Here is a 25,916-nt window from a genome sequence, read left to right on the forward strand (position 1 = left end):
ATATTACTGCGAAATCTGCTTACATCGTCATACATTAATAAAAAAGTGTTTGCAATAACTGTTTTTTTGTTTGTTTTTACCTGTAAGCCTCAAATTGATGCAGCTGAGGCTCTGAACTGGCTGAGTCCTGCTGTGGCTCACAGGGCCTCCATTTAGAGCCCAGAGAGGGAAAGATGCACAATGGAGAGGATAGAGGAGGGAATGAAGGGACGCTTTGTGCCCGGTGAAGAGGGCGATCTCCTCGAAGAGTCTCATAACCCAAGATCCGGAGTCAGCCCAAGCCTTGGCCACTTCCGCTGCCTTCGGAAACGACGTGTCTTTACTAACGATGGCCGTCTTGTTTGGACGCCTTTGAAATGTCTGCCATGTCAGGAGGGGGACAGAGGAGCAGTGAGGAGGGAGACACATCTGAGCGGTTGCTTCAGGTGTTCCAATCACGTGCCGCTATGAATATATTCCAACATTTTCTGTTCTCAAAGACTCTCAAAAGAGATGACTGTTTACATAATATAGAAAAGTAGAGTATGAACGAGATGCACAATGTCTTCAGGTACGGCCTGCATGGCTGTCCGAGGGCAGAGATGCTGCTGAAAGACAGGATATCCCCCCTTCCTTGGCCACCCTCCACTCACTCTTCCTGCACGGCCTGCTGACTCCTATCCTGTCCGTCAGGTCCGTCACCCTCCTGGGACGGCGCGGGGAGGAGTTCTGGAGGGAGCGGGCGGCAGGAAGCCGAGGGTCTCTCCAAGACGCTCCGGGGGTCAGCATCTCATCCTACCACGCATCGGCCAGAACGGGCTCCAGGTCCGGTCTGCGGGCCGTGCCGCCCGGCCCCTATTGTTAGGAGGGAGTAAAAAAACGTGCACACACTTCCTTTGTCTATTTTCTGCCTGGCCTAGTTTATTGGGTTCTGATTTATAACGGTCGGACATGTGTTTGTAACATACAGTAGGCCTGGCTGCAAGCCTGGTTTAAAACAGCACAATGACGCAGGCTATTAGTCACCCATTCATTTGACAACGAGGGTGGGGAGCTCAACAGAAACTCTTACAAACTTCATTTGCATTACACTGATAAGGAAATCGCACCTAGTTTTGCGAAGATCGGATGGTAAAACTTTTCACGCTTGCAGAACATCGTGACCTGTCTAAACACATCGCCCGCTGTGAAAATGTGACGGACTAAAAAAGCAACTTTAAATCAGGTCAAAAACCTTTATTGCTTGACTAAACAAAGACAGAGTCTTAAAAAAACCACCAAAAAACAGTGTTTTATATGTTTATATATATAACAGTTCAAACAAAAGGAAACACATCTTAAAAAATGAAGTGGAATTGTCTAATTTTGGAGTATTTATATGAAAATGAAGCTCTGCTTTGTCAAGTTCCCCAACGGTTGGACATTTACATATCTAATTAATCATTTGCGTTTTTAAAGCAGCTTTTTTTTCTTTGCTTTGAGATGGGCTGTTGTATCTGCAGTCACACTCTGTACTAATTCACATTTTCAATTGTTGATCAAATATTCCACATTCAGTTTATTGTAATGTGTTGTTTTTGTGCTGTTATTATGGATAACTGTCATTTTAACCTTTGTAATAACTTTTTGAGAACATTATATTAGGACCTCATTGAAAACGAGACAATACATGAAAAAAAATCTTTATCAAGGTAAATAAATTTATGTAATTTACCAAATGATTTAGTCTCTTGAGATGCAGAACTGTATGAAAAAGGTTCCAGTGATACTTTAATCCATTCACATAAAAATACCTGTAGTTAGGCGTGATATGCACAGTGTCTTGTATTATCTGAAAACAGAACATGAATTGTGAATGCCTCATACAAGTCTCCAGTTTTATAATCTGTTTGAAGGAAATAAAAACAACTGCACTGCCGAAAATTGGTCTGTTTGTTTTTGTGATTTCTTAGGAGGGAATTAGAAGACTGTCTCTCTGCCATCAGGATTCCTTGAGGCGAGTCTGCTTCCAGTGCAGACACGCTCAAATCTCACACTCAGTAATTACAGGAGTGAGAAAACATTTGTGTTTGTCATCACAGACAAACATCCAGTTCAGCGGATGATCAAACGGAATAATTGGCTTTTCTCTTGTAGCACTTTGGCAAAAAAAGTTCACTGTGTGAAAATGTGTGTAACGTGATCGCGTAAGCCTCACAGCACTCAGAAACTCATGAAAATAATCCGTCCGTCTGATCTTTCACAGCTCGCCTTGGTTTTTTTTTGATGCGAACAGGTGGAGGATAATGTGACAAGTCGTCTTGTAAAAGAAAGTAGCTCATGTGTGGGATTCTGTGCTGTTTGACCAACGGACCTCTGGAATGCATGGTGCCTGTTTGATACAACATTCAGTGACTTTTTATTTATTTTTTGCAGATTTCCAAAAAAAAAAAGAGTAAAATCAGGTCAGAATGGTCGATATTTTCTTTAAAAACAGCTTGTAGATAGATTTAGAGCTCAGTTTGAGGGCGATTTGGTTGCGTGTCTGCGTCTGCGCCCTGGCTCAGATGACATTAAGGAGAGCCGAGACAGTGATGAAGGAGGCAAGATGAATGTGGCTGCAGCTGTTGGATTTCTTTCTCTTTTTTTCTTTTCCCACTGACAAACACCACCTCACCTGTCTGAACCTGAATTCACAGCCAAACCTTCCATCAACAGAGAGTTTGCTCCAGTCACATGCACCCAGAGTGTCCCCCACCCCGATCTGGACCTTAACTGTAATTGACTTCGACTAAGCTCCATTACAGGTATTACAATCGGGGCAGAAAGTCGACAGCCATTACAAATGAGGAACCGAGGATTAGTCCAATCCCTCTGTCTCCCCGCTGTTTCTCCTGCAAAAAGCTCATTACGGCCAAAATTGGTTAATCAGTGAATTCTAATTTAAAGCTCAGCAGTCCACGGTGTTGTTGACATGCTGAAAGCAATTATCACACTGTTTATCACAACAGATAACAGTAGATCACACGAGGAATGAAAGAGGTGGAAAGAGACAAAACAAATGCTTTGTAATTGTGCTTCAGTGAAGATTTTAGGACTCAAATAGAGATAAATCTAAAAAAATTATTAAAACGCTAATTGTTTTTCACCATGTAAACTACAACCTTTAACTGGTTTTCACTTAAAATCTCAACAGGAAAATCTGTTTTTGACACATGAAGACTTATTTTTAAATTTGCCTGTGGAAGAATTGAATGCGATGTGTTTGACAGGGAGAAGGAGAAGCCACGTGGCTGAAACTGCATCAGAGGACTCAGCAGATCCAGAGCAGCATCACACGTTATTCATGGTATATATATATGTTTGAAGATGCTATTTATATTTTCTGAACCAGAGATGAGCAACTTTAATCACGCTTCTCGATGCATCAGTCATGGCTACTATGTTTATGAAAAGTTTGATTGATTTGTATCGGACATGATGTTTGCATGTGGCGACAGCGACCTCAATGTTCTCATAAACTCTGAATATGGAGCATCACATGGGGCCCGCAGGCTTCTGTCTGCTCCTGTTCATTGCATTGTTTGCTGCAAAATGTGTACTCACAGTGTAACCTCTTCTGAAGGTTTTAGTATCTCTCAAATAAAATCCTCTATTTAGAATATTTTTGCACACACTGTTCTTGTGCTTCAATTGAAAGAGAAGAAACAAACACGCTGGGAGAGGGAAACAGAAGTGGAACGTGCATTTCCTGCAGACGTATGCTTTGATTTCAGCCCTGTGGAACACAATGGGAAGGAGACGGCCCCCTCGCAGCAACACACCAACAGGAAGAAGCATATTCACCAGACAGGAGAAAATACATTCCAGAGCGCCTTAACAAGCAGCAGCAGAGCGACACCAGAGAGACAAGAGCTTTTTTTTTTTTTTTTAGAGCACCTTTTTTTTAATAGCAAATTATAGACACGAGTTCAAAAATAATGTGTATTCACAAAATGCTTTCATGGCGTTTGTCAGGAAACAAATTCATTGATATTCTGACGCACGAATGTAGTCCTTCACATGCAGACGTGCCGGGAGACCGTCAAAACAGTCACCTTTTAATTGGGTCTTTCACCAACCTGAAAAACATTTGTCAGCTGCCATCTGTCTGTCTGCTCTGTCTACACACACACACACACACACACACACACACACACTTATCTGACTCAAACACATCTGTCTGACACACCCTTCCCAATAATTGTAACACTTCTGGCTGGGCCGGGGCACAGATACTGCAGACTGATCCGCGGAACAGGATGATCTAGTGAATATCACACTCCACACTCCAGTGTTTACTAAAGACAACAAGAACAGCAGGGGCAAATGCATGACTACTACATGTCAGCGTGGCTTTAGGTCACATTTTCAGAGTTCAAAGCTCAGTTCTTTGCATTAAAGTCCACTTGCAAAACTGCGGCAAACTCGTGAAAGAGCCGTCCTTCTTCCGTACGCTTCACCTTTTCACCAAAGTTTGTTTCAGGCTTGTTCCCTTGTTTCGGTTCGGTTCTGCTTTCCCGGAGCTTCAGCGAGTCCAAAACCTGAAGTCTTACCCAGTCAATGGCCGACAGTCCACAGCATCAGAGGGGAGCGAAGGTGACGCCCTGAAAGCGACCGTAGACGATCCGCGAGCAAGCATCCACCGAGTCTGAGTTTGCCTTGCATTGTTCTGCGCTGTTCACCTCCTCCCCAGCATGCCTCTGGGCGCTCCGGGTTTACTGTCACACCTTGGTGGCCGGAGACAGAGCCTCCGTCTTCTGCGTGGACAGGGAGTTGGCCGGGCTCTCCTGCAGGAACTTCTTCAGGTTGAGCAGGCACAGGCACTGGGACCGGAAGCGCAGGTCGAAGAAGGCGTAGAGGAAGGGGTTGAGGCAGCTGTTGATGTACGCCAGGCAGGTGGCGTAGGGGTGAGCCAGCAGGAGGAAGCGCAGGAAGGCGCAGGTAGTGGGGAAGAGGTCCAGGTAGGACAGGGCGTCGGCGCTCTTCACCACGTGGAACGGCATCCAGCAGGCGGCGAAAACCACCACCAGCGTGGTGATGATCTTCAGCAGCCTCCTCTTGCGTTGGTCCTCCTTGCGCAGGGTGTTGAAGTGGCGGGTGACGGTGCAGCCGATGAAGCCGTAGCACACCATCATCGCCAAGAAGGGCAGGAGAAAGCCCAGGGCGGAGGAGGAGATGCTGAGGCCGGCGATCCACAGGCTCTCCTGCTGTTTGTTCGTCACCACCAGGCTGAAGTCCATGGCGCAGGACGTGCGGTTGGTCTCCCCGTCGTACTTGGTGGTGCGCAGGATGAGGGTCGGGGCGGCCAGCAGCCCGGACAGCAGCCAGATGGCCGTGAGCGAGCTGTGCATATGGCCCCGGGTCCGCAGCTGGGTGCTGGACAGCGAGTGGACGATGGCCAGGTAGCGATCGAAGCTCATGCAGGTGAGGCAGAAGACGCTGGCGTACATGTTGAGGAGGATCACGTAGCTGCTGATCTTGCAGAGGGCCATCCCGAACGGCCAGTGGTAGCCCATGGCCGTGTAGACGGCCCACAGCGGCAGCGTCACCACGAAGGTGAGGTCGGCCAGCGCCAGGTTCCCGATGTAGACGTCGGTGGCTCGCCGCTTGCCCTGCGCTCGCCACACGGTGAAGATGACCACCCCGTTTCCGGACAGGCCGAGGATGAAGATGAGCATGTAGAGCACCGGGATGACGGAGTACGACGGCGTCCACTCGGAGTAGTCGCACATGGTGGAGTTTTCCGTCTCCTCGTAGTCGTAGTAGTCGTAAGGACCCACGGTCGGCTCCATCTCCATTCTAGGTTTTCTCTTTTCAAAGATGAACAAAAGTCTTTGAATGGGGCAGATAGATCCACGGTAGCAGGCGGCAGTCTGGACTCTGTTGCTATGTGTGAAATCTGCCCTCGCTTATATACCCCCACCCGACTAGCACCCTCCCCTGACACCCCCACCCCTCCACCCCCCTGAACTCCTCCTCTGCTCTGCTCTGCTCTGCATGCACACCCACTCCACTTCCCATTCATTTGAGCCCGTCAGTGTGACTTTACCAGAGACTAAATGTTTTTATTCGTATTTTTTCAAGACATTATTTGTTTTTTGTTCACATTTTGGACTTGAATGTTTGCTTTTAACTTGCAGCAATGATATTTCCTTCACAGGAAAAAAATGGTTTAAAGCTGAAGAGCTACGTCTGGGCAGGATGACTCTCAGCTATTTTAATATCAATTGCGAGTCGCTCTGAAACTGACGGATCGCTCAAGTGTATTTACATTTCTGGGGTCTATTTTGTCCTTTGCCTGGACATGTACCAACAAGTTAAACCCACAAAATAAAACCTAAATGTTCAAGATGTTTGCTTTGAATTACTTAGAAGGTTAAACAGATAAAACTGTAACTGTAAGATGGATTTTAAAGAAAAAGGTCAAAAATAAATTAAAAAACAAGAACAAAAACTGAAATTTCATTTGGTTTCAGCCTTTGAAATCAAGATAAGTTATTTCGAGTTTTTTTCTCGTCTTGCATTGGATTGTGTCTTTGATTTTATTTTAGAAATAGAAATATGAAGTAATGTTACCACCCCGTGCATTTCTTACTAATTCAGTATCCAAAGCAAGTTCGTGAACAACAAACAAACAAACAAACAAACAAACAAACAAACAAACAAACAAGAAACTGACTATTCCCTCTAGATACTTAATGCATTGACTTTAATTAAGGCTAGAATTTGGTGGTCAACAATTAAGTACAACAAAATACAAAATTTGAATTTAATTTCCTCGAATATCCTGGTTATGAAACCCTTAAATGTTACAAAAAAAATCCAATTATGTCCTGCTAAAAAAAAGACAGATCCTAACTGAATAAAGTCGTGTAGAACCATGAAAGTGTGGATGAATTTAAAAACAGTGATGAAAATAGCCCACCCATAAACAGGAAGTTATTTATGCCGCTTAACTTGTGGGCTGCCTCTTATTGGTTTGTTTTCTTAAAAAGCAACACGAGCGTGTGATGAAGAGTCGTCACATCTGATCTAGATCTCCTGTGGGGATTATTTCCTGATTGGCATATAAAAAAAAAAGCTTCCTACAGTGCAATTCGAGATGCTGAAGGATTTGAAAAATGTTGCAACACAACTCGTTCATCGTTTGAGCGGTTTGGTGTTGTGGGAATTAATAACTGCCTCTGTTATAGGCCCCACGCCTCGTAGTAAGTGTGATTTTGTGTTTTACACAGGAAAAGCAGTGAGATGAGTCGTAGGTCAAATTGCGTTCAGCAGGTACGTTCTATCCGAGGGACGGAAGCCTCTCTGTTCTACAACAACTCACGCTCAACACTCACTGTTCATGTACCCAAAAGCACATTACAAAAATACAGAAATGTGACGTTTTTTACATATAAGAACAGAATAAAACTTACAACTGTGATCATACACTTGTAGGCGACACACATTCAGAAGACTAAAATGTCTTCTTCGCAATATTACTTTGTTACTCCTTAATAAACCTGGTGATTTTGAAGACATATGGGGAGTTTATCACGCTTATGTTAAATCAGTTGATATTCTGGACTTTCCAAGTGGTTAGCTGGGTGGAAACAGGGAGGGGAACTCCCGTAAGAAGCCTTCTGCTCTGTGTTTCTGGTCTTCATTGTGTTTTTCTGTCCCAGGTGGGACGTCTCAGTCTTCAGTCTGCTCCGTCTCTCAGCGAAGTGGCAGCAGTGGCGCCAGGGCACCGACCTTTAGACACAACTACTGTATCACTCAGCATTCATCCTCCGCCGGTCCCTTCCTCCACCCGCCCGGCCTCTGCCTCTTCCCTCCATCTCCCCTCATCCTCTCATTATCAAGATGAGGATGTATTGCCGCGTTCGCCAGCGTCATTTACCCTCAGCGAGCCGCTTGTTGCCAGTTATGGTGATGTGAGTCTGCTGTGTATGATAATCAAACCCGGTTGATTGTGTTTATGTGCCTCCATTCGAACCCTCGTCTCTCTGCTGCAGGATGTGTTGGCCAGAACAGGAAAAAAAGCAACGTGGAATGAAAGAATCAAAGCAAGTTTCCCCCTGTACTGTAATGAGACAGTGATCTGTTTTTAGCTGTATTTGTTGACAAGGATGTGAATTAAACAGCAGTCCGCCCACATTCCAAGAATCCACTTATCATCATTCTCAGATCAGTTTCTCAACGATTAAATGAGAAGAACTGCTTTTGAAACGATGGCCTCTGCTGGACAAGAATCCCTAAACTTTTCATTTTTAGGCTTTTAAGGAGCGACAGCTTCCTATTGGGCCGATCTCAACCCGTTGCAGCAGAGCATCCATCCTTTCCACCAGCGCAGCTCCTGTTTCCACAACATTGGGCTTGTTTTTCCTCTTAATTGCCCACCTGTGTGTCATATTGATTGTTGTTGGCGCTGTCCTCTCATGTGTGGCCTTCGGCTATAAACCACACGCCGTGACGCTGCTTTTCATTCGACCACACCGAGGCATCTCTCCGCTAATCCTCGGTTCGGTTCATTCATCGCCGACGGCTCAGTCACTGACAGCACAGAGAAGAGCGCAGGTTTCTCAGATGCCACACAAAGACGGGGAGACCCGTCTCACACACACACACACACACACACACGGCGGTGTCAGCCCGTCTGCCTGCAGCGTCACTTTGATCTTTTATCGCAACCCTGCGCGTCTGCGTCTTTATGAGCCCGGTTCGGTGAGACTTGCAGCACCGGCGGAGCATGAGGTGTGTGTTCTTGTTGTTTAGGGGTCCGACAGTTGTTTGATGTGTGTGTTAAGCTGTCAGACCACATGCACAGAGTCCCCCCCCCTCCCCTCCTGTAAGGAGACAGCTGGCTCCTGGAGCTCTGAGTCAGACCTGCGCGCCGCTCCGAGAATTCATGCTAACACACGTCACCTGAACCTGAGAGCAGTTTTGACGGCACCCGATGAAAAATGGACCTCAGGGCGAATACTGAGCCGTCGGCATCAGAGGTAGCAGTTTTCATTACCAGGGTGTCGTCAAAGTCAACACTTGAAGGAGGCCGAAACCATTTGTGCCCGCTCCGAAGCCGCCTCGCTCCTTTCACTCATGTCAGCAGGGCGGACGAAGTGATTGACACCAACATGTGAAGCGCAAAAGCCAACACAATCACCACTTTTCTCACTCGTCTCAGACTCCGATTGCGGATTCAGCCGAAGGGGATTGATTGCTTTTGATTCCAAATGAATCATTCAGTTAAGAATGAGTGACTGAAGCCGTTTCTCGTGTCAGAACACGAGGAAATGATTCTACTGAAGGATGTTTTCTAAAGCTGAAGCATGAAATATGACATGTCCAGGAAAGGAAGAGATGAACTGCAAATATACACAATTAGTATTTATCTGTACACACAACATCCTCCTAGTAGAGTAATATCATGAAAAAGTTTCATTTCAGTTAAATACTCGAAAAATATTACAAAAACTTCAACTTCATTAATTCAGTGCTAAAAGAGTGCATTTTGTATTTTGTTTATCCTCTTGATTTGCAGATATGTGTCGTCATTTTGTCCGGTTTGCCTTTCTTGTCATTGATGAAGAGTATGAGGAAGGAAAGTGTGCATGTTGCTGGGCTGATGGACCTTCTTTCAGGAAGCAGCCGCCCTTTGACCCTGCTGCTGAGTCTCTGTGTACATCACAGCAGTGCACTGCCCGGATTCAATTTAGCATGTGTTTTCATGACTCCCTGACCCCGCAGACCCCAGCTCAGACCTCCAGAGCAGCGGCAGCAGCTACTGCTCAGCATGCTGGGAACTCACGGATGCTCAAAGAGTTAAAAATTCTGGATTAAAAGATGTGTCAGTGGCCGGCATGCAGATACACCAATTCAAATCAAGCAGTGTTATCTCCTGAATAGCTACAGTTCTCTGCTGAGACCGCCTCGTGTGACGGGTTTCATGTCATTGACAGTCTGTGGGCCGTTCGGCCGGAACTGCCTGTTGACAGGAACCTTCCTGATTTCGACGCGCTGTTGTCTTCTGCAGCCAAACGCTGTGTTTGTCGCACAGAAATACGAGGGCAGCAGAGGGAAATCCCTGACCGTTTGCACGAGAAGGTATAAATAACTTCTGCATGAACTCGCTCAAGGTCAGTGGAGAAATAAAATATCTCCTCCGTATCACCCGAGGCGGAAAGGTGACACTCCGAGTTGTTTACTCTCACGGGGAGATGTATCAGTGTGTGCATTGGCTTTCTGGCTGACGCAGGATAAAGAGCATATGGTTTGTTTATTTGGTGACAGGTGTAAACTCCCGAGGCAGGAGGAGGACTATTTACAAGAGTTTGCAGATATCTGGAGAGGATGTGAGGCATTAGGATTTACTGACAGGAGTGTGAGTGGTTTCATTTTTTTCTTTTTTTTGGTTGTATGTGTGAAGATAAGGAAGGAGGTGAAACACATACACAAAAAAAAAAAAAAAATCCAGAAACTTTACATTTGAAGTATTTGAGAAAGCAGACATGTAAAATCTGTGTCTTCCTGACAAAGCCACATGTCCCTCCTCCTGCAGGGAGCCATCCAGCGAGGCGGGAAAACGCTCTTCCTCTTCTCTGTCCGACTGCCGGACTCAGCGGCGACCTCCAAAAGTGTGTAAAACCGCGATGGGTCAGAGAACAGCAGACGGTCCAGAGACGGTGTGAGCTCAGCTGCAGGGTTTAGAAAAATGACCAAATCTCTTCACCCCCACGCGTAACGTGAACTCTTTTATTGAGTTTTATGGCTGTCCGAACTTCACAGAGTTTTCGGAAACATAAGCCCGCCGCTTGGTTTCGAGGTTGCAGAACGCACGCACGCACACACACGTGCTCAGCGCGTGCACACGCGCCCAAAAGTGCACAAAACACACTAGCCAGTTCGACATGTTCACACACTGTGTAACAGCCGTGACTGCACTGGACGCAATACAATAAGCCATTGTAACCTCAGAACAGAGGTCCCCGTGCACATGTGCTCTTGTCGTTAGCATGAGCTCACCTGCCTGTGTGTGTGTGTGTGTGTGTGTCGCCGCATAACATCCCTTGGTTTTACTCCGTCACACACGCTACATTTAATGGTACATCACTGTTTTCTGTTTCCTCTTTGTGAAAAGATGCAATATCGCTTCAAAGAAAACTTTTTCCAGGAGTTTTCATGTGTGAAAGTTTTTTAAGGTTAATATGTGACTGAATAGATGGGATTGTGAGTGTGTGTGACTGTTTATTTATTATTGTGATGGACTGAAGCCTGCCTACACTCACCAGAGCTTATAGTGTCTCTGTTAAGTGTTATTACAGACCGCCTGCCTGTTATCAGAGCCACAGGCAGGCCGACTCTCTCGTGCACGCTTGCACAACACCCCTCACACCACCTCTGTGCATCCTCTCCCAACACCCTCCCCCCCACCCTCCTCCGGTTTCCTCGCCGGGGGAGAGAGAGGACTTGATGGACAGGAAGAGGGGAGACAGTGGGGACGTGACACAACAATGGCAGGAAGTGACTTCAGATCGAAACAGATTAGCGCGCGGCGGCGGCATCAACACGGCGCGGCGCGGCTAACAAACATCCCCGCTGAAGAGATAAACATGTAACACAAACAGCGGCGGACGAACTTTACGAGGCGCGCAGGACGACATGACATGAGGCAGTGCAGCACACACAGGGAGAGAGAACAGCTGTTCTCATGCAGCCATGCAGAGTAACGATGCAGCATCGATATCTGACCGCGGCAGCAGCGCAGCCTGATAACACACTGAACAATTCAATATTTTGCGCGACAATTCGATTTTCTGCCACAGTGCCCCAATGCGATTGATTTTAAAAAAAAAATTCTTCTCGTCGGCTGGAATTCTGTTCAATTTCCCTCTGCTCACACGACATGTTTATAGAAATGGAAACAAAGCAGGCGGAAACACGAAGGCGAATCAGGACGCTGCCAAACCTACGAAAACGAGACGTTTGCTCAGCAGTTCAAAGGTCGCGACAGGGTCCCAAAACAGAAAACCTGATCGGTGTGGAGTCTGTTTACTTTGTAACCAGGAGCTGTGTTAACCTAACATCAAACACTTCGAAATGAAGAGGACAGACGGCATGATGGGAAAATGGGTTCTTTTAAACTTTAGAGTTTTCATCCGTTACTTCAATAACGACAACCTGACCTGACCACAGGAGAAAACAAAGGATTTATTCTTCCATCAAGAAGACGTACTTTTCTATATTATTCTACATTACTGAAGTAATGTAGGATTGTGGGAATTGTGGGAATTGTGGGAAGTTGGGGCTTCCCCATCTGGACCCAACAGGTGTGAGTTCTCTTTTTCCAGCTACAAATCATAACCTGGTGTCAGAGGCCGATGCGTCTGGAGTCATTAGTGCTGGATGTGCAGCTCCCGTTATCCCGAACACACACACACACGCGCACACACACACACACACACACACACACCACACACACACACTCTTCCTGCCCACTGCCCATTGACTGAGCATCTGTCTGACCCCCGACACCTTCCAGGCGGCTTCCTGCCCCGCACGTGCAGCTCTGCTACTTGAAGCGATTCATCAAAGCTGTTTTTCAGAAACACTGGAGGATCTGAGAGTATATTTCGGGGGGGAAGAAGTGAAATTCATCACGAGGCGCCTGATAATCTGTGGAGTATGAGGAGCTGTCACCGGGATGTTCTTTTTTTTTCTAATTAAAAGGAAAATGTCATTTTTAGTTGAAAGCATGAATCAGTGAACAGCTACATTTCATTAGATACATAACTAATAAACTGTAAAATGTGTTTTCCTCCAGATCAAACCCCAGTCCACTATAAAGCAAGATTATTCCCCCATGAAAAAAAAACAAAGCTTTTGCATAAACTTGTCAATAATTACACAAGTCTATAAATGATCTTACAGTATGAAAATATTCTGAAACTTTCACATGCATTGATTTGAATGGAGAATTATATTATGATTCGCTTTTCAGGGTCAGAATTAGGGTCACAGTTAGAGTTAACCTTAAACCTTAACTAAAACCCTAATCCTAACCCCAGTTCCTCAAGGATCCATACTGGATTTCTAAGATTTCTATGCTCCTTTTAGAGGATATTATTAAGTGTGGCTATGTTTATACAATAATGAGGCCATGCTGGATGTATTAATAAGACCTGCTCTTGTCATCCACTGATCTCAGAACAGCGTGATCGCTGTTTCATCTCCCTATTTGTTGACTGAGAGCCACTCATTGTCAGCCTTGTTGCAACATCTCAACATTTTTTCAGATTTCTGCTGCACATTTCTTCCACTGACTTGTTTTCTTTGATGACTGCTCCACGTGGGCCTCCATGTTCCAGAGAGCCGTCGGCCTCTAATTGCTCCTCCGGGACTCTCATGTCATCAGGAACTGGGCTCCTGCCGGCGCCCCAAAGTTCAAGACCCGATAATGACTTTTCTGACCTGGATCTGAGATTATGGAAAAGTATCTCTCTGTGGGGGGAGGGTTAAGCTTTTTCCCTCGAAACCTTTTGCAACATCTCTGGTTTTGGTTAAATCTGACTGTGAAGTATTTTCAGGAACATCGTTTCTGAAGAAGTTTCAAATCAATAAAGCACTATATTTTCAGAGTTGTCTTTATTTTCCTCCATATATTTGAATTGTACCCCATCTAATGACCCCGTTGGGCCGGGGGCATGACAGGGGGCGGCAGGTGGGGATAAAGCTGCAGCCCCTCGGTCCTCGTTACCAAAAAGCTTTAGAGGAGCTTTGCAGCTCATGAAGCCAGACTGTAATCTCCCAGACGCTTCACACATATGGCTTCGTGAGATCATCCACCTCGCTGGACTCGCCACCCCCCATAAACAGCCTCGCGGTATAAGGGGTCGTCACGTGGGAGATATCTGATTACACCGGCGTCCAACTTGAGTGCTCTGCAGATATAAAAACCAGAAGAAGAAGAAGGGTAAGTTCGTATGAACAGAAGAATTTAAACTATATTCATAAAACTTTGCATTGCATTTGTCTTGTGGAATCACACTCACATCAGACGTGCACACAGTTTGGAAGTAAAATACACACCTGAGCTTTCTGTTTTGAAAATCTTATTTATGAAAAGGTTAAGACAAAGTGAGAAAATGCTCTTTTAATGAAGTGCAAAATTCTTTTGAGCTGATTTTTTAATTTAAATATGAAACTAATATTTATTCCAAGCAAATATATTAATGATATATCAGATGCTGAAACGTCAACACCAATTTTTGGATCATCTGATATTGAATGGATCATTTTTGAGGCTACAGTGTTGTTGAGCTCAACTTAAAGGTTGAAGTCCAGGGTGGGCTTTGGGGCCTTCCTGTGTGGAGACTGCATGTTATTCTCTCCCGTGACCATCTTTCTACCTGTGACCTTTGAAGATGGATGAATGTTTTCAGTCATGAGATTCTTTTTATTTTCTTTTTTCCCATTAAAATACTTAGATTACTTGTTTCAGTCAGATCAGTGCACCGGCTCTTTCCCTGAACCCGGTGGGAATGGAGATGAAGGATAAAACCATTGCGCCCGTAATGACTTTCCACAGTTGTATAATCCCGTCTGATATCAGCCTGATAAAACGCTGTGTTGTGTTTCTGAGTCTTAAAGCTCGTGTACAGTGTTTCCCCGACTGGACTTCCTGGATCAGGTTTCGTCTTCTCGCCGGTGCATGTCGCCACACGTCTGCTCCAGCATAGCTCCTTATGCCGATTTTTTTTTTTTTTTTTTTTTTTGAACACTGTCCTATTTTCAGTCTGAACAAGGGTTCAGCAGCAACACGACCTCTGTGAAATGGCATTTCTAAAATGAGAGGGAAATAAATGGCGCTTACACTTTCTCAAAATGACAACAGTTATTTAAAGGGTTATTTGTCCGCTCAGCATTTATCATTCCCTGTAGCACCGGGTCGAGAAATTCTGCCCCTGATTTTTTTTTTTAGGACATCATAAATATTAGTATGAGCATAAACACATCTCTTAAAAGTCATATAGAGTTCATTCCGCACATATTTTATTTCAGTGAAACTTCCATATACTTTAGATTTCTCACATAAACTGAAATGAAATGCCTTTTTTGGTAAATTATACATATTTTTTACCTATTTAGTGAATATCAAAGCAAGTTTCTTAAAATTTCTGACGGCTCACCTGTCACATGACTGCAAAACACAAGGAAAAATAAAAGTCTTTTTAACGCAAAAAAAAAAAAAAATCTTACATCTTGATAATTCAGGTTAGGAAAATGAAGCTGAAGTGAATATTTATTTCTATTGTTTTTTACCTGCAATATTTAGAGTATTTTGATTTTTCATTTAATTTGACTCATGTGCATTTATTAGCTAGTATCCTGGAAAATTCTTTATCTTTAAAGCAATATCTGAAAATGAACCGTCAAACTCACAATGTAACCTTTTATATGTATTTATGATCGTATGTATAAATATAGAAACAGAAAAAAGAAAAACTTCTGAAATATTTCAATATTTATATCTTTGTTTTTCATGAATAATATCCTGAAATTATAAAGGGTCAAAAGAATCGTGCAATAAACCAGTAAGTAAAAGTCATACTATTAAAAAAATGCTATTTTTGAGAAGCAGCTTTGTTCACTGATGTTGATGGATCTAACGCTGCCTCAATAAGAAGCTTTTAGAGCACAAACACTCGGGACTCAGCCCGGCTCTGTTCTGAGAGCGGTGATGGGGGCACGTCTGGGTCACGTCTCCTCCTCCCTCACAGACAGTCCTCCATCACAGCCCCTCCAGTCTGGCGGGTTCACAGCGCCGGGTGGGGGGGATGCAGGCATGGGCAGGGCAGGGCAAGGCGGGGTGGGGCGGGGTGGGGCCGGCTTCAGAACGGGGCGGACAGGCAGCCATTGTTTACTGACTTCAGGAGGCCCACAAAGGAAGATGATGAGTCAGAAATGTTTCCTTCGATAAAAATACACCATCAATAACAACGCCGCAGTGATGGCTGCCAAGAATGACTTCCACCGAGCGCATTGTCAAACGACCACAACGTTCCAGCCAACAGGCCTTCTCCAGTGAGCTGCAGCAGTGCCGGGAAGCCTCTGTTTGGATGGATTCAAATGTAAAAGGACAAGATTCCTGGGCCGCAGCTGAGAAAAGGCAGGGAGAATAAGAAGGCCTGTATGCGCGGCGCAAGAAGCCTCCATTCAGGGGCCGAGGAGCCAGGGGCTGCGCGAGGCGCTCCGGAGCGCGCTGTGGGAATTCGCCCCATTTCACATGCTAATTCCTCAAAGGGCTGAAAGAGCCGGGGAAACAGGTGTCCGAGGAAGTGTGCTGCTGCTGCTGCTGCTGCTGCTGCTGCGTGGGAGGAGGCGGGTGTGAGGGTGCTGAATGATAACGCCGGGGCGCATTCAGATACCGCTTGTTCAGATCCATCTCTGTGACACCTAGTTTTTTTTCCCCTCTCTTGTCTCATTTTCGTTGTTTAAAAGTAAAGGAAGAAAAAAAAAAACAAACAGGGAAAGTTGGGTGAAAACTGAGAAAAGAAATGATCTGCAAGTTCAAACAGTTTCAAGTTTTATTGATTCTAAAGCAATTTGTTAATAAAAAGACACCATTTAGATATAAGGAGATGATCTGAGATGAAATAAGAAAATAAAATCGAGCATATCCACAAAGCGAGTTGCACATTTTACAAGCCCCGGACTGAATCCTTTTAAAACAGCTGTATTTGTAGAAATAGGCAGCATCCAGGGTTGGCATCAGACGTTTTCAAGGTGTGGGAGGATGATGCCTCAGCGATTCAGCCACACTAAGCCCAAACAGAATTTTATAAAATATGATTGTCAATAAAGTATCAGTCTTCTTGTGTTAGATACTTCCAAATGAATGTTTCTAGTCAGTCTCTCCATATAGTCAGTGACTATAGTGGCTGTTACACTGACTTTAACATTTTATTTATTACACATACATTTAATTTGAAGCATGTGGTTCTTCAAATAATAATTAATATATTTATTTTTCATTTCTTTTCAAAATTCAGACCCACACTTTGAAAACCACTGATGATTCAGCTGAACACTCAAGCACTGTTTTTGTTTTTCCTTTTTCTTTTAAATGCACGAACAAATAAGCAGAACCTGCACGACTCCAAATCGTTCTGAATGACCGCTTCCTTCATCAGCCAGACACCCGGGCGGCATTCACCGACACTCAGCAGAAAGCTGAACACGGCTCCAGCTGATGAACTGCTGGAGGCCTGCTTCCAAAAGACACATTATAGTCTATAAATCTAAACATTTAAAGCTTCGGAGGACAAACGGCAAGTAAACAGGGCTCCCAAATTATACAGAATGAAACCTGCACCTTAAACAACAAACATCTCCAGTTTTATACCCACAATGGCTTCAGCAATGTGATGAACAGTCACATTTAGACTTTTACTATACAGCTTTTATTTTCCTAGGCAGTTGAATTTGCTTCATATGATTTGTAATTTGCAGCAAATGTAATTAAATTAGTGTCCACACTTAAAGTTTGGTCCAAGGCCTATGGCTTCATCCATACATACATTTCTCTTAAATCACGGTAAAAATGTAGATTGTATTTGTATCGTCACCGACTCCAGCTTCACTTACTTTGATGAAAGTAGATGTTTTACTTCTGCCAGAAATTTGACAAAAAAATTCTTCTTTCACTGCTTCATTTAGTATTTTAAATCAGAACATCCACAAACCTTCATCTCAACATTCTTCATCACATGAACATAAATAGAAACTCTCTGAATTCTCATACTGAACAAAGTCAAACACTGTAAGACAAACTCGGCAGACTTAACTTAGATTATATATATAGTTTTATATATATATGCAATACAAATCTTTGGCTTCGTGGCACAAAACATCCCTGCACATGTGTTTTTTTTTCCTTCATGTGAGCTCAGTTCATGCTGCTTGTTGCTATGAGATCATCTCGGATGAGCTCAGGACGCCCCCTAGTGTTCAGGCAGCGAACAAGCCAAGACTGGAGTCTGCGGATGACAAGAGAGCAGCGAAGCAGCAAAACTACAAATCTCTGCGCTGGCAAGGCTCTGACTGGCACCGGCAAAAAGAGGAAGACTTTAAAAACAAAGGCAAAGTGCTCCGGGAGAGATCTCTTCGATTTCGAACAAAATCCCACTTCATTCCAAACGAAGCAGGACAGAAGAGCACTGCTTTCATTTTCTCTGGCTTTGCTCACGCGAGTCGCCCTCCTCTGCTGCTGCTAGAATCTGAGTTCCATTAAGATTTAAAAAAATAGACTGTGTAGCCATGATAAAAGGCTGTGCTTTTTAGTGGATAAGGTGGAGGATGTAGCAGCATCCGTCGCTGCTTGACACTAAAAACATGTTGAGTGAAAGCGAAGTGAAGGCTTCTGCCTGAAGGGAAAGACTTTAAAACTACATTTTTTTTTTTTTAACCAATAATTTGAGGTTCCACTTTTTTTTTTTTTTAATGACAGTGGATTTAAAAGGGTTGGACGATTTCTTTACCTTTAAAATAAAGAAAAAAAATCTTGCAAAGTTAAAGGCTATTTTCTACATTTAGGCTTGAATTTTTGTCTTCAGCCCAGACATTCAAACGTTCTCCTGAAAACCTGCGTTCCTATATCGTCTTGTCCCTTAATGCGTCTCCCAAGAGGCTTTATACTTCTGCAGTGTATAAAAATACTAAAACTCTGATGCTGCAGACGTGTGAAGCCATGATAAAGGTTTATGTTGAGGCAAAGTGTGATGAGCTGTATGGAATGACGTGTGTGTGTGTGTGTGTAAACTCTGCACGGCTACAGGTAGGTGTCCTCTTCTCCGTTGCTCAGACTCTCTTCGGACTCCGCTATGTGTCTGAGGAGCGCCGTGCCGTCGGCCGAACCGTCGGGATCAGCCGGAGCTGGGACGCCTGCCCTCCCGCCGCCGCCGCCGCCCTCGCCCTCCCTGCCGTTCACGCCGTCGCGTGCGAGCGGGGAGGCCACGATGATGGTGGGTTTCTGTCTCAGGTCCTGCCGTCGCGGCGGGTCGGCGGCGATGATGGCCTTGGCGCCGTGCATCCTGGGAGGAGACTTGCACTGCAGGTCTCCGTGCGTCTCCTTCCAGCGGCGCAGCTGAGCGTAGTGTTCCTTCTCTATCTCTTTCTCGTTCACCGGTAACTCGATAACCTAAAACAAACACTTTATCAGCCCCGACATGTGAGAGGTAATGTCTGGCTTTTCAACTGAAGCATTCCAGCTGATTACAGGTTCAATATTTGCGCGCTGTGGTTCCTGCAGAGCGAGGAGGTCAGGATGTGGAAAGTCCGCCGAGCTGAGTGAGCAGTAGGCGCAGGGTCAAAGCAATAAAGATAACCGTACCTCGCGCACCAGGAAGGCCTCCTGCACGTACTGCGGCGGGATCGCCCGGAGCCGCTCCATCGTCTCGTAAGTACCCTGACAGGCCTTCAGCTTCTCCTGAGATCCCAGCATGCACTTCAGGAGCACCAGGCCCACTCGGAAGATGATCTTCACTCCTGAGAGCAGCGTGGCGTCAGGCGACATGCGGTGTTTCTCTCTTACAGGGAGGAAAGTGCGGCGGGCGGCGTCTCACCCTCACAGAGGAACATGTCCCAGATCCGGAGCACCGAGGCCCACGGCAGCGACCGGGAGAAGGCGCACATGAACCACTCCGTCATGTACATGATGGGGTCCAGCTTGTGCTTGTTTAAATGACGGTAGGCCGGGAGGGACACGCGCCGCAGCAGAGCGTGGAGGATCTGTCCATCGAGCTGGATCGCCTCCTGAGAGGAGAGAGAGAGAAAGAGAGAGAGAGAGAGAGAGAGAGAGAGAAAGAGAGAGAGAGAGAGAAAGAGAGAGAGAGAGAGAGAGAGAGAAAGAGAGAGAGAGAGAGAAAGAGAGAGAGAGAGAGAGAGAGAAAGAGAGAGAGAGAGAGAGAGAGAGAGAGAGAGAGAGAGACAACAGACTCTCTTCTATTTGTATAATCTGATTGCGTGATTATCCTGCAGCCTGGTCAACACCTCGTCTCATCAGGCTTTCAGGGTATCGGTGTCAGAGACAAGCTGCCTTAAGAGGCCAAGCGCGACCGGTTACCATGGATACCAGACAGCCAGAAACACAGAGGTTCAGACTTCATAAACCGACGACAAATGGCTGGTAATTTTCCTGTTTGGATTTTAAAATCATAAAGCACTTTTAATGCAGACCCGTAGTGTTTCCTTCAGATAATTCTCTACACAGAGGACAGCATGTACACACCCACACGCGCACGCGCACACACCCACACGCGCACACGCACGCACACACACACACACACACACACACACACCTAAGCGCTGACTATATAATCTTGCTCCAGTAAAGATGTTCACAAGCAGTGACGTACCAGTCCTGTGCTGTAGTACCCAGGAAGGTATTTTTCACAAATCTGGACAAGAGCCCAAAAAGCATCCTAGAGCAAAGAAAGACAAAGTAAGTACAGATACATTTAAGGAAAAATCCATCTTCTACACTCCTTATGACCCAGCTAACTATAGGCGAGGGCAGGGTGGACCTGAGACGGGTCACCAGTCCATCACAGAGCAGAAACACACAGAGAGGAGATCTGCATGTTTCCAAGAGTTAAATGGTGATGCTGAACTGCCTGTATGTGTGTGAGTGTGAGTGTGTGACTGTCTGTCTGTGCTTGCCCTGTGATGGACTGGTGACATTCTTCAGGGTGCAACCTGCTTTTGCTCATAGTCAGCAGGGATCACATCCAGTCGCCCACAATGCTGAACTATATGAAGAAATTCCTGTAATTTTTTTTTTCTGAACAGATTCCATAAATATCAATGTATTAAATATTTTAGTTTATATCATTTAGTGGTGTGGTTTTACCTCTGCAGGCATATGCATCAGGAGAACGGCAGCAACCGGAGCCTGAGCTTGACAATATCCCTCCTCAGGCCGGTGCAGAGTGTAAGCCTTCAGCACGCGGAACAGGTCCTGCTGCCTACACGATAATACGTACAGAAAACGCGCTGCTTTTACAAACTACATGCAGCCACGTGAAGAGAACAATCCTTAAAATTTGCCCCGGGAAGTGCTTTACCCATGACCTCCTCTTGCTGCAAACATTTCATGGAAGGGGAACTGCCGGTGAAGGTCCCTCTCAATGATGTCCACCCATTTGGGATCTCCTGGCTGCTCATCCAGTTCCTAAAACACAGCATTTATTCGATTACCTCAAAATTGCAGGAAGCATTTTTAAATGATTTTCCCTTTTTTAAATCACAGGTCTTGTGTTTTACATCATAACACACACGTAAAACTAACAGAAGTGTGACAATACGTACATGTGTGTGAAGTAAGTACATAAGTACAGCAGTAACAGGGAAGAGGAATCCGTTCTAACCTGGAATTTTCCCTGATTTTGCTCCCTTTTCACTTTGCCCCCGGTGAGGTAGAGCCAGGCCCGGCCGCGCAGGGATGGAGGGATCCCCTTCTGACAGCGATCTTTCACCTGGAACACAATACATAGGTATAATCCTGCAGACGCCTGACTGAACACTTGATTTATTTTAGAAAAAAAATGCATGTCTTCAATAAAACAGTACTTTCTTTGAACATTTCTGTTGAAATATGAGCCTTGTGTCAAATGCAGAACAATCTAATGAAGATTTCTACTTAATAAACTGACCTTCTTGTGCTTTTTTGCCATCCACTTGTCCCAGTGGTTGAGCATTTCCAGCCATTTCGCCTCCCGCTGTCTCAGCACATCAATAGGGACCTCCTCAGCTCTGTAGGAAGAGGCGACAGCACATTTAGTCAATGTTTTGTGATTTAGTGCCACCACTGCACTCGTAACATATGGAGTTTGGCCGCTGGGGGGGGGGGGGGGGGGGGGGACTCCGGCTCATCTCTTCCTTAAACATGCAGGAAGGCGGCTCTCGGCTGAAGCAGCTGAGCGCCGGCCATCGGCAGCAAAACACAAGGAAAACAGGAAGCCGAGGGAGAACTTTCCCCTAGTTCAGTTCCCTTCACCTCCTACACAAAACACTACTATCTCACTTCGCTGCAGCGCCTGCTGTCATTTTGACATTACAGATGTTCTTATAGTGAACACACACACTTGGCTTAGTTTACCAGCACATAATTCAAAGAATGGCCAGCCACCTAATCTTATCTAAAAATCCCATAAAGCCTGACCATGATGGTTTGTATTGTTTCTTCAAAACAAAACAGAAGCAACCAGTTTGGCTGCACAGCCGGAGAGGATTCATCAGTTATTGAAGTGTCAACCTTTTTCAAAATACCAAGTCAGTTCAGTTTCTCTTTAGGGTGTATCTGAAAATGTTCTCTGCTTAGCTTCGCCAATTCCAACAGTAAATAGAAAGCAAGTGCAGATCATGAGCAAGACAGATACGACACATGGGCGAAGATGTTGCACAGGTCCAAATGTGAAAAGGCAGGTTTCCCCGTTAATGACACTAATGTTGCTTTGCTGGGACAAAGAGCTCTGTTCCAGGTAATAAAATGCTTTTTTAAATTAAACAAAATATTGTTTTATGATCCTCATACTGCCTTGCCAGAAAACTAAAATGCCAATCAAATAGGAGCTTATTTGAGGGGCAACAATCACTAAACTGAGAATCAGCAAATAGCAAAACAATTACAAGAGCTCAGAGACACAGAGGAAATTTAAGGGTATAGGAGTCTGAGGGGCAGGTGTATGCATTCTATTCATGATTAAAAGAAAAAGAAAAACCTGTGTGGATGATACATTTCTGTGGTGCATTTCTTGTATTTCCGTAAAGAAAATCCAACACAGAAAGAATGTTGTCTCATTTTATTTGATGCAAGATGGGAAAGCCAGAACATTGATAACCATTTGTTTTTCCTGCAGGGCAGGTTTCTTATCGAAACAAGCACAAAGGCACTGACCCTTCACTCAGCAGAGAAGTAGACACCTGGATATCAAACAGTGGGTAAAAATTGAATTCCTGATTGGAAAACAAATTTAAAAAGATAAATGGCCACACATCTTTTTTTTATGTCTTTTTACATTTCACATGGAAAATAATGTATAGAAACTCTTGAAACAAAATGATCTTCAGTCATGTGGCTGTCAGTTGTCCCTGTCACAAATTAACTCAGCACTGTCGCACTGTGGTCGAGTCCCTGATCTGTCATATGAACCGACAGGTACTGATGGTTATGCAATGAGCACGGTATACTGTAGTAGTCAGGACTCTCAAATGACAGGAAAACTATCCCCAGTTCCAGTCCAGGCTTTGAGGCATCTGTGTGGAGTTTGCATCTGTCACTGTGCATGTATGATTACTCTCACACACAGCCCCCCCCCCCAAAAAAAAAAAATGCATATGAAGCTAAATGGTGGCTCTAGAATTGCAAGTAAGTGTGACTGTGGGTGTGTGTTATTGTCTTTTTTGTGTTTGCCCTGTAAAGTGACCTGTCCAGTTTGTGGAAGGATGGATGGATGGAGCTTTGATTTTCAGAAGTCATACAATGATGCATTTTGAACGTAAACTGAGGTAAATATCAAATGAAAAAATACATCTATATAGAAATGAAAAGTATGTGCAAAGTGGATCTATTATGGGCTTGGTGGTGCAGCGGTAAGACAGGTGAGCTGTAACCTGCAAACTGATGTGGTCAGAAAAATATACCATTTGAGCAAATCTTGAGCAAAATATCTCCTCACAGTTTAAAATGTGTTGTGTTGCATCAATGTGTCTTCTTTTTTTTAGATGGAGGATCATAATTTTCCACTTCGATTTCATTTGGAGAAAAGTGATGAGTTGAAGTGAAGAACAGTCAGAAAGTGAAGATCTGATGTGTTTTCATGACAATGATTATTGGAGCAATACAAGCTCAGGATAAACAAACAGGTAAACAAATCTGAAGCCCCAGGTGAGTACTGACATAGGAATAAGGAATGGGAGTAGGATATATTAATACTTACAATAGCATATTTTACTGATACCATTATTTACTTTTGCATGGGAAAACTGTTAGACTGATTCCACTGGTTAAAAAAATAAGCATTCCATTAAAATGCTTCATCTGCACATGGATCCACCTGCCTTATATAAGTCAGGGTCAAAGGGCACAGGAGTCGATCCCAGCTGACTAAGAAGGAATGCCAGGCGCACCCTGGACAAGTTGTCAGTCCTTCACAGGACGAATACGAACACACACACACACCTAAGAGCAGTTTGCAGTAAACACTTAACCTTCAAACATGTGTGTGGACTGTGAGGGGACACAATGGAACCTGGAGGAAAACCCATGCACAGGGAGAACATGGAACCTCCACAGAGAAAACACACACAGGATTGCACCAGGGGAATTTACTGCTATGTAGAAGTGCCAACCACAGCACCATGAGGGCTCGTGACAAGGTCAAGAGGTGACAAATAAACACAAGCTGCTGAAGGACACAACAGGAGTTATATGAAAGTTATGAAGCAGACCGGCAGGGCTGTTTGAGTGAGATAAAGAATATTCTGTTGTCATATCCACACTGCCAGGCAGTTCTGAGGGCATAATGCCACACACCCTGTCGAGTTAAGGTAAGCTGTAGGGGTAAAAACAGATACTTACCCCGCTCCGGAGGTCTGCTGGGCTCCTCCTGTGAATCCATACTTATCCACCTGGTTCTCCGCAGTCACGGCACTGCCGTTCACCTCTGGGTCGGATTCGCTGCCTTTCCCATTATCTGTCAGCTTGTCCGTGCCGTCCCGCACGCCCAGTCCATTTCGCTGCTCGGTTTTGGCCATTGAAAAAACATTTATGTTCGCCCAAGCTGCCCTGACGACTCCACATTCACATAACTCCCAGATGAAGCAGAAACACTCCGCATGGAGATGAACTGCCGCGAGCTGCCGTTGCTAAGAAGATTTACCCCCGAGCTGCTAGCCTGCTAATGCTAAAAAAACACACACACACTTCAGCACTTCGTTTCATTTGAAACCACGCCGAGTGAGTCACATGACGAATGCCCGAGTCGCACGATAAAAAATACGCGAAGAGGATAAACTAAAAAAAGAAGTAAACACGGAGACTTGGATAGAAGTCAAAGATACGCGGCGCCAGGCGGCCAACTCCGAGGTTAACATGCTAGCATCACAGACACAGAACTGTCAGCTGACACACACACTCACTCACACACACCTATCAGCCTGAATCTCTGCTGTCAGCAGGAATGTAGGTTAGCTGCATGCTACACGGAAGAGGAGCTGCCTGCCTGGATCGGATCAGATTAGTAAACAAAACATCCATGGCATCCTGCGGGTCTCTACTGCCCCCTACCGGTGGGAATCACAGGTCCGCCTCCTGCAGTGGAGCTACTAGTCTGTGTGGGGACATAAAATATTTTTTCTTTTTTCTCAATCATACATTAAGCTGAAATAACAATTTCCATGACTAATCGTTTGGTTTTGTGAAAATGTAGATGTTTTCAGCAGGTATACTCTGTGTCATGACAAAGAAAAATGATAAAGCTTATATTTAAAGATTATTACGAGAAGACAGAAAATCCAAACACAGTCGAAACAAGTTTAGTATAAATACTAGATTCTTTATTTAAATATTGTACATATTTTAAAACATATTTACATAAATTAGACCTGCATTATTACACTGTAGACAAAGGTGTGTCGTTCATTCGCTTGCTGGAAAGAGGACAATCATACCATACAGATTGCAGAAGCACCTTTTTAAGAATGGTTTTCCAGGGGCGTACGACAGGGGCACACTTCATTTACATCAAACACCGGGCAACACGACGGGGACGAGACAAGCTTGCAATGACAGGAAAGGCCTCTGGATTACAGGTCTAGCTATTTAAGGCTGAATCTGTGCTCACTCCGCATAAGTTGAAACCTCACGCTCCTGCACG

The 25,916-nt window shown here is 44.8% G+C and overlaps 3 protein-coding genes across 4 annotated transcripts in view; all 3 read right to left on the minus strand.

Annotated features, from left to right (window-relative positions):
- Positions 1-3,890: 3,890 nt before the first annotated feature.
- Positions 3,891-5,868, minus strand: LOC115382462 (apelin receptor B-like). The gene has a single exon (XM_030084191.1). It carries the CDS (start codon positions 5,796-5,798, stop codon positions 4,722-4,724), a length of 1,077 nt encoding a protein of 358 aa, XP_029940051.1. The 5' UTR covers positions 5,799-5,868; the 3' UTR covers positions 3,891-4,721.
- The window catches only part of LOC115382464 (protein phosphatase PTC7 homolog), a 29,570-nt gene continuing 7,544 nt past the window's right edge, over positions 3,891-25,916 (minus strand). The window contains exons 7-8 of one of the 2 annotated variants that reach the window (XM_030084194.1): positions 13,739-13,745; positions 3,891-4,156 (exon numbers count right to left, since the gene is read on the minus strand). The gene's annotated coding sequence lies outside the window, so the exon portion shown is untranslated. Of the gene's footprint in view, positions 4,157-13,738; positions 13,746-19,883; positions 20,340-25,916 lie in introns of those variants that run through there. The other variant, XM_030084195.1, reaches the window with a different exon arrangement.
- Positions 16,555-25,263, minus strand: LOC115382454 (TBC1 domain family member 10A-like). Its single transcript, XM_030084181.1, has 9 exons — positions 24,620-25,263; positions 21,693-21,792; positions 21,408-21,515; positions 21,105-21,211; positions 20,891-21,005; positions 20,397-20,462; positions 19,605-19,794; positions 19,373-19,527; positions 16,555-19,180 (listed from the first exon to the last, which is right to left on the minus strand). The coding sequence occupies exons 1-9, from the start codon at positions 24,793-24,795 to the stop codon at positions 18,812-18,814; spliced, it is 1,386 nt and encodes a 461-aa protein (XP_029940041.1). The 5' UTR covers positions 24,796-25,263; the 3' UTR covers positions 16,555-18,811.

This window comes from Salarias fasciatus (genome assembly GCF_902148845.1).
Source record: "Salarias fasciatus chromosome 7 unlocalized genomic scaffold, fSalaFa1.1 super_scaffold_4, whole genome shotgun sequence".
Classification (NCBI taxonomy): domain Eukaryota; kingdom Metazoa; phylum Chordata; class Actinopteri; order Blenniiformes; family Blenniidae; genus Salarias; species Salarias fasciatus.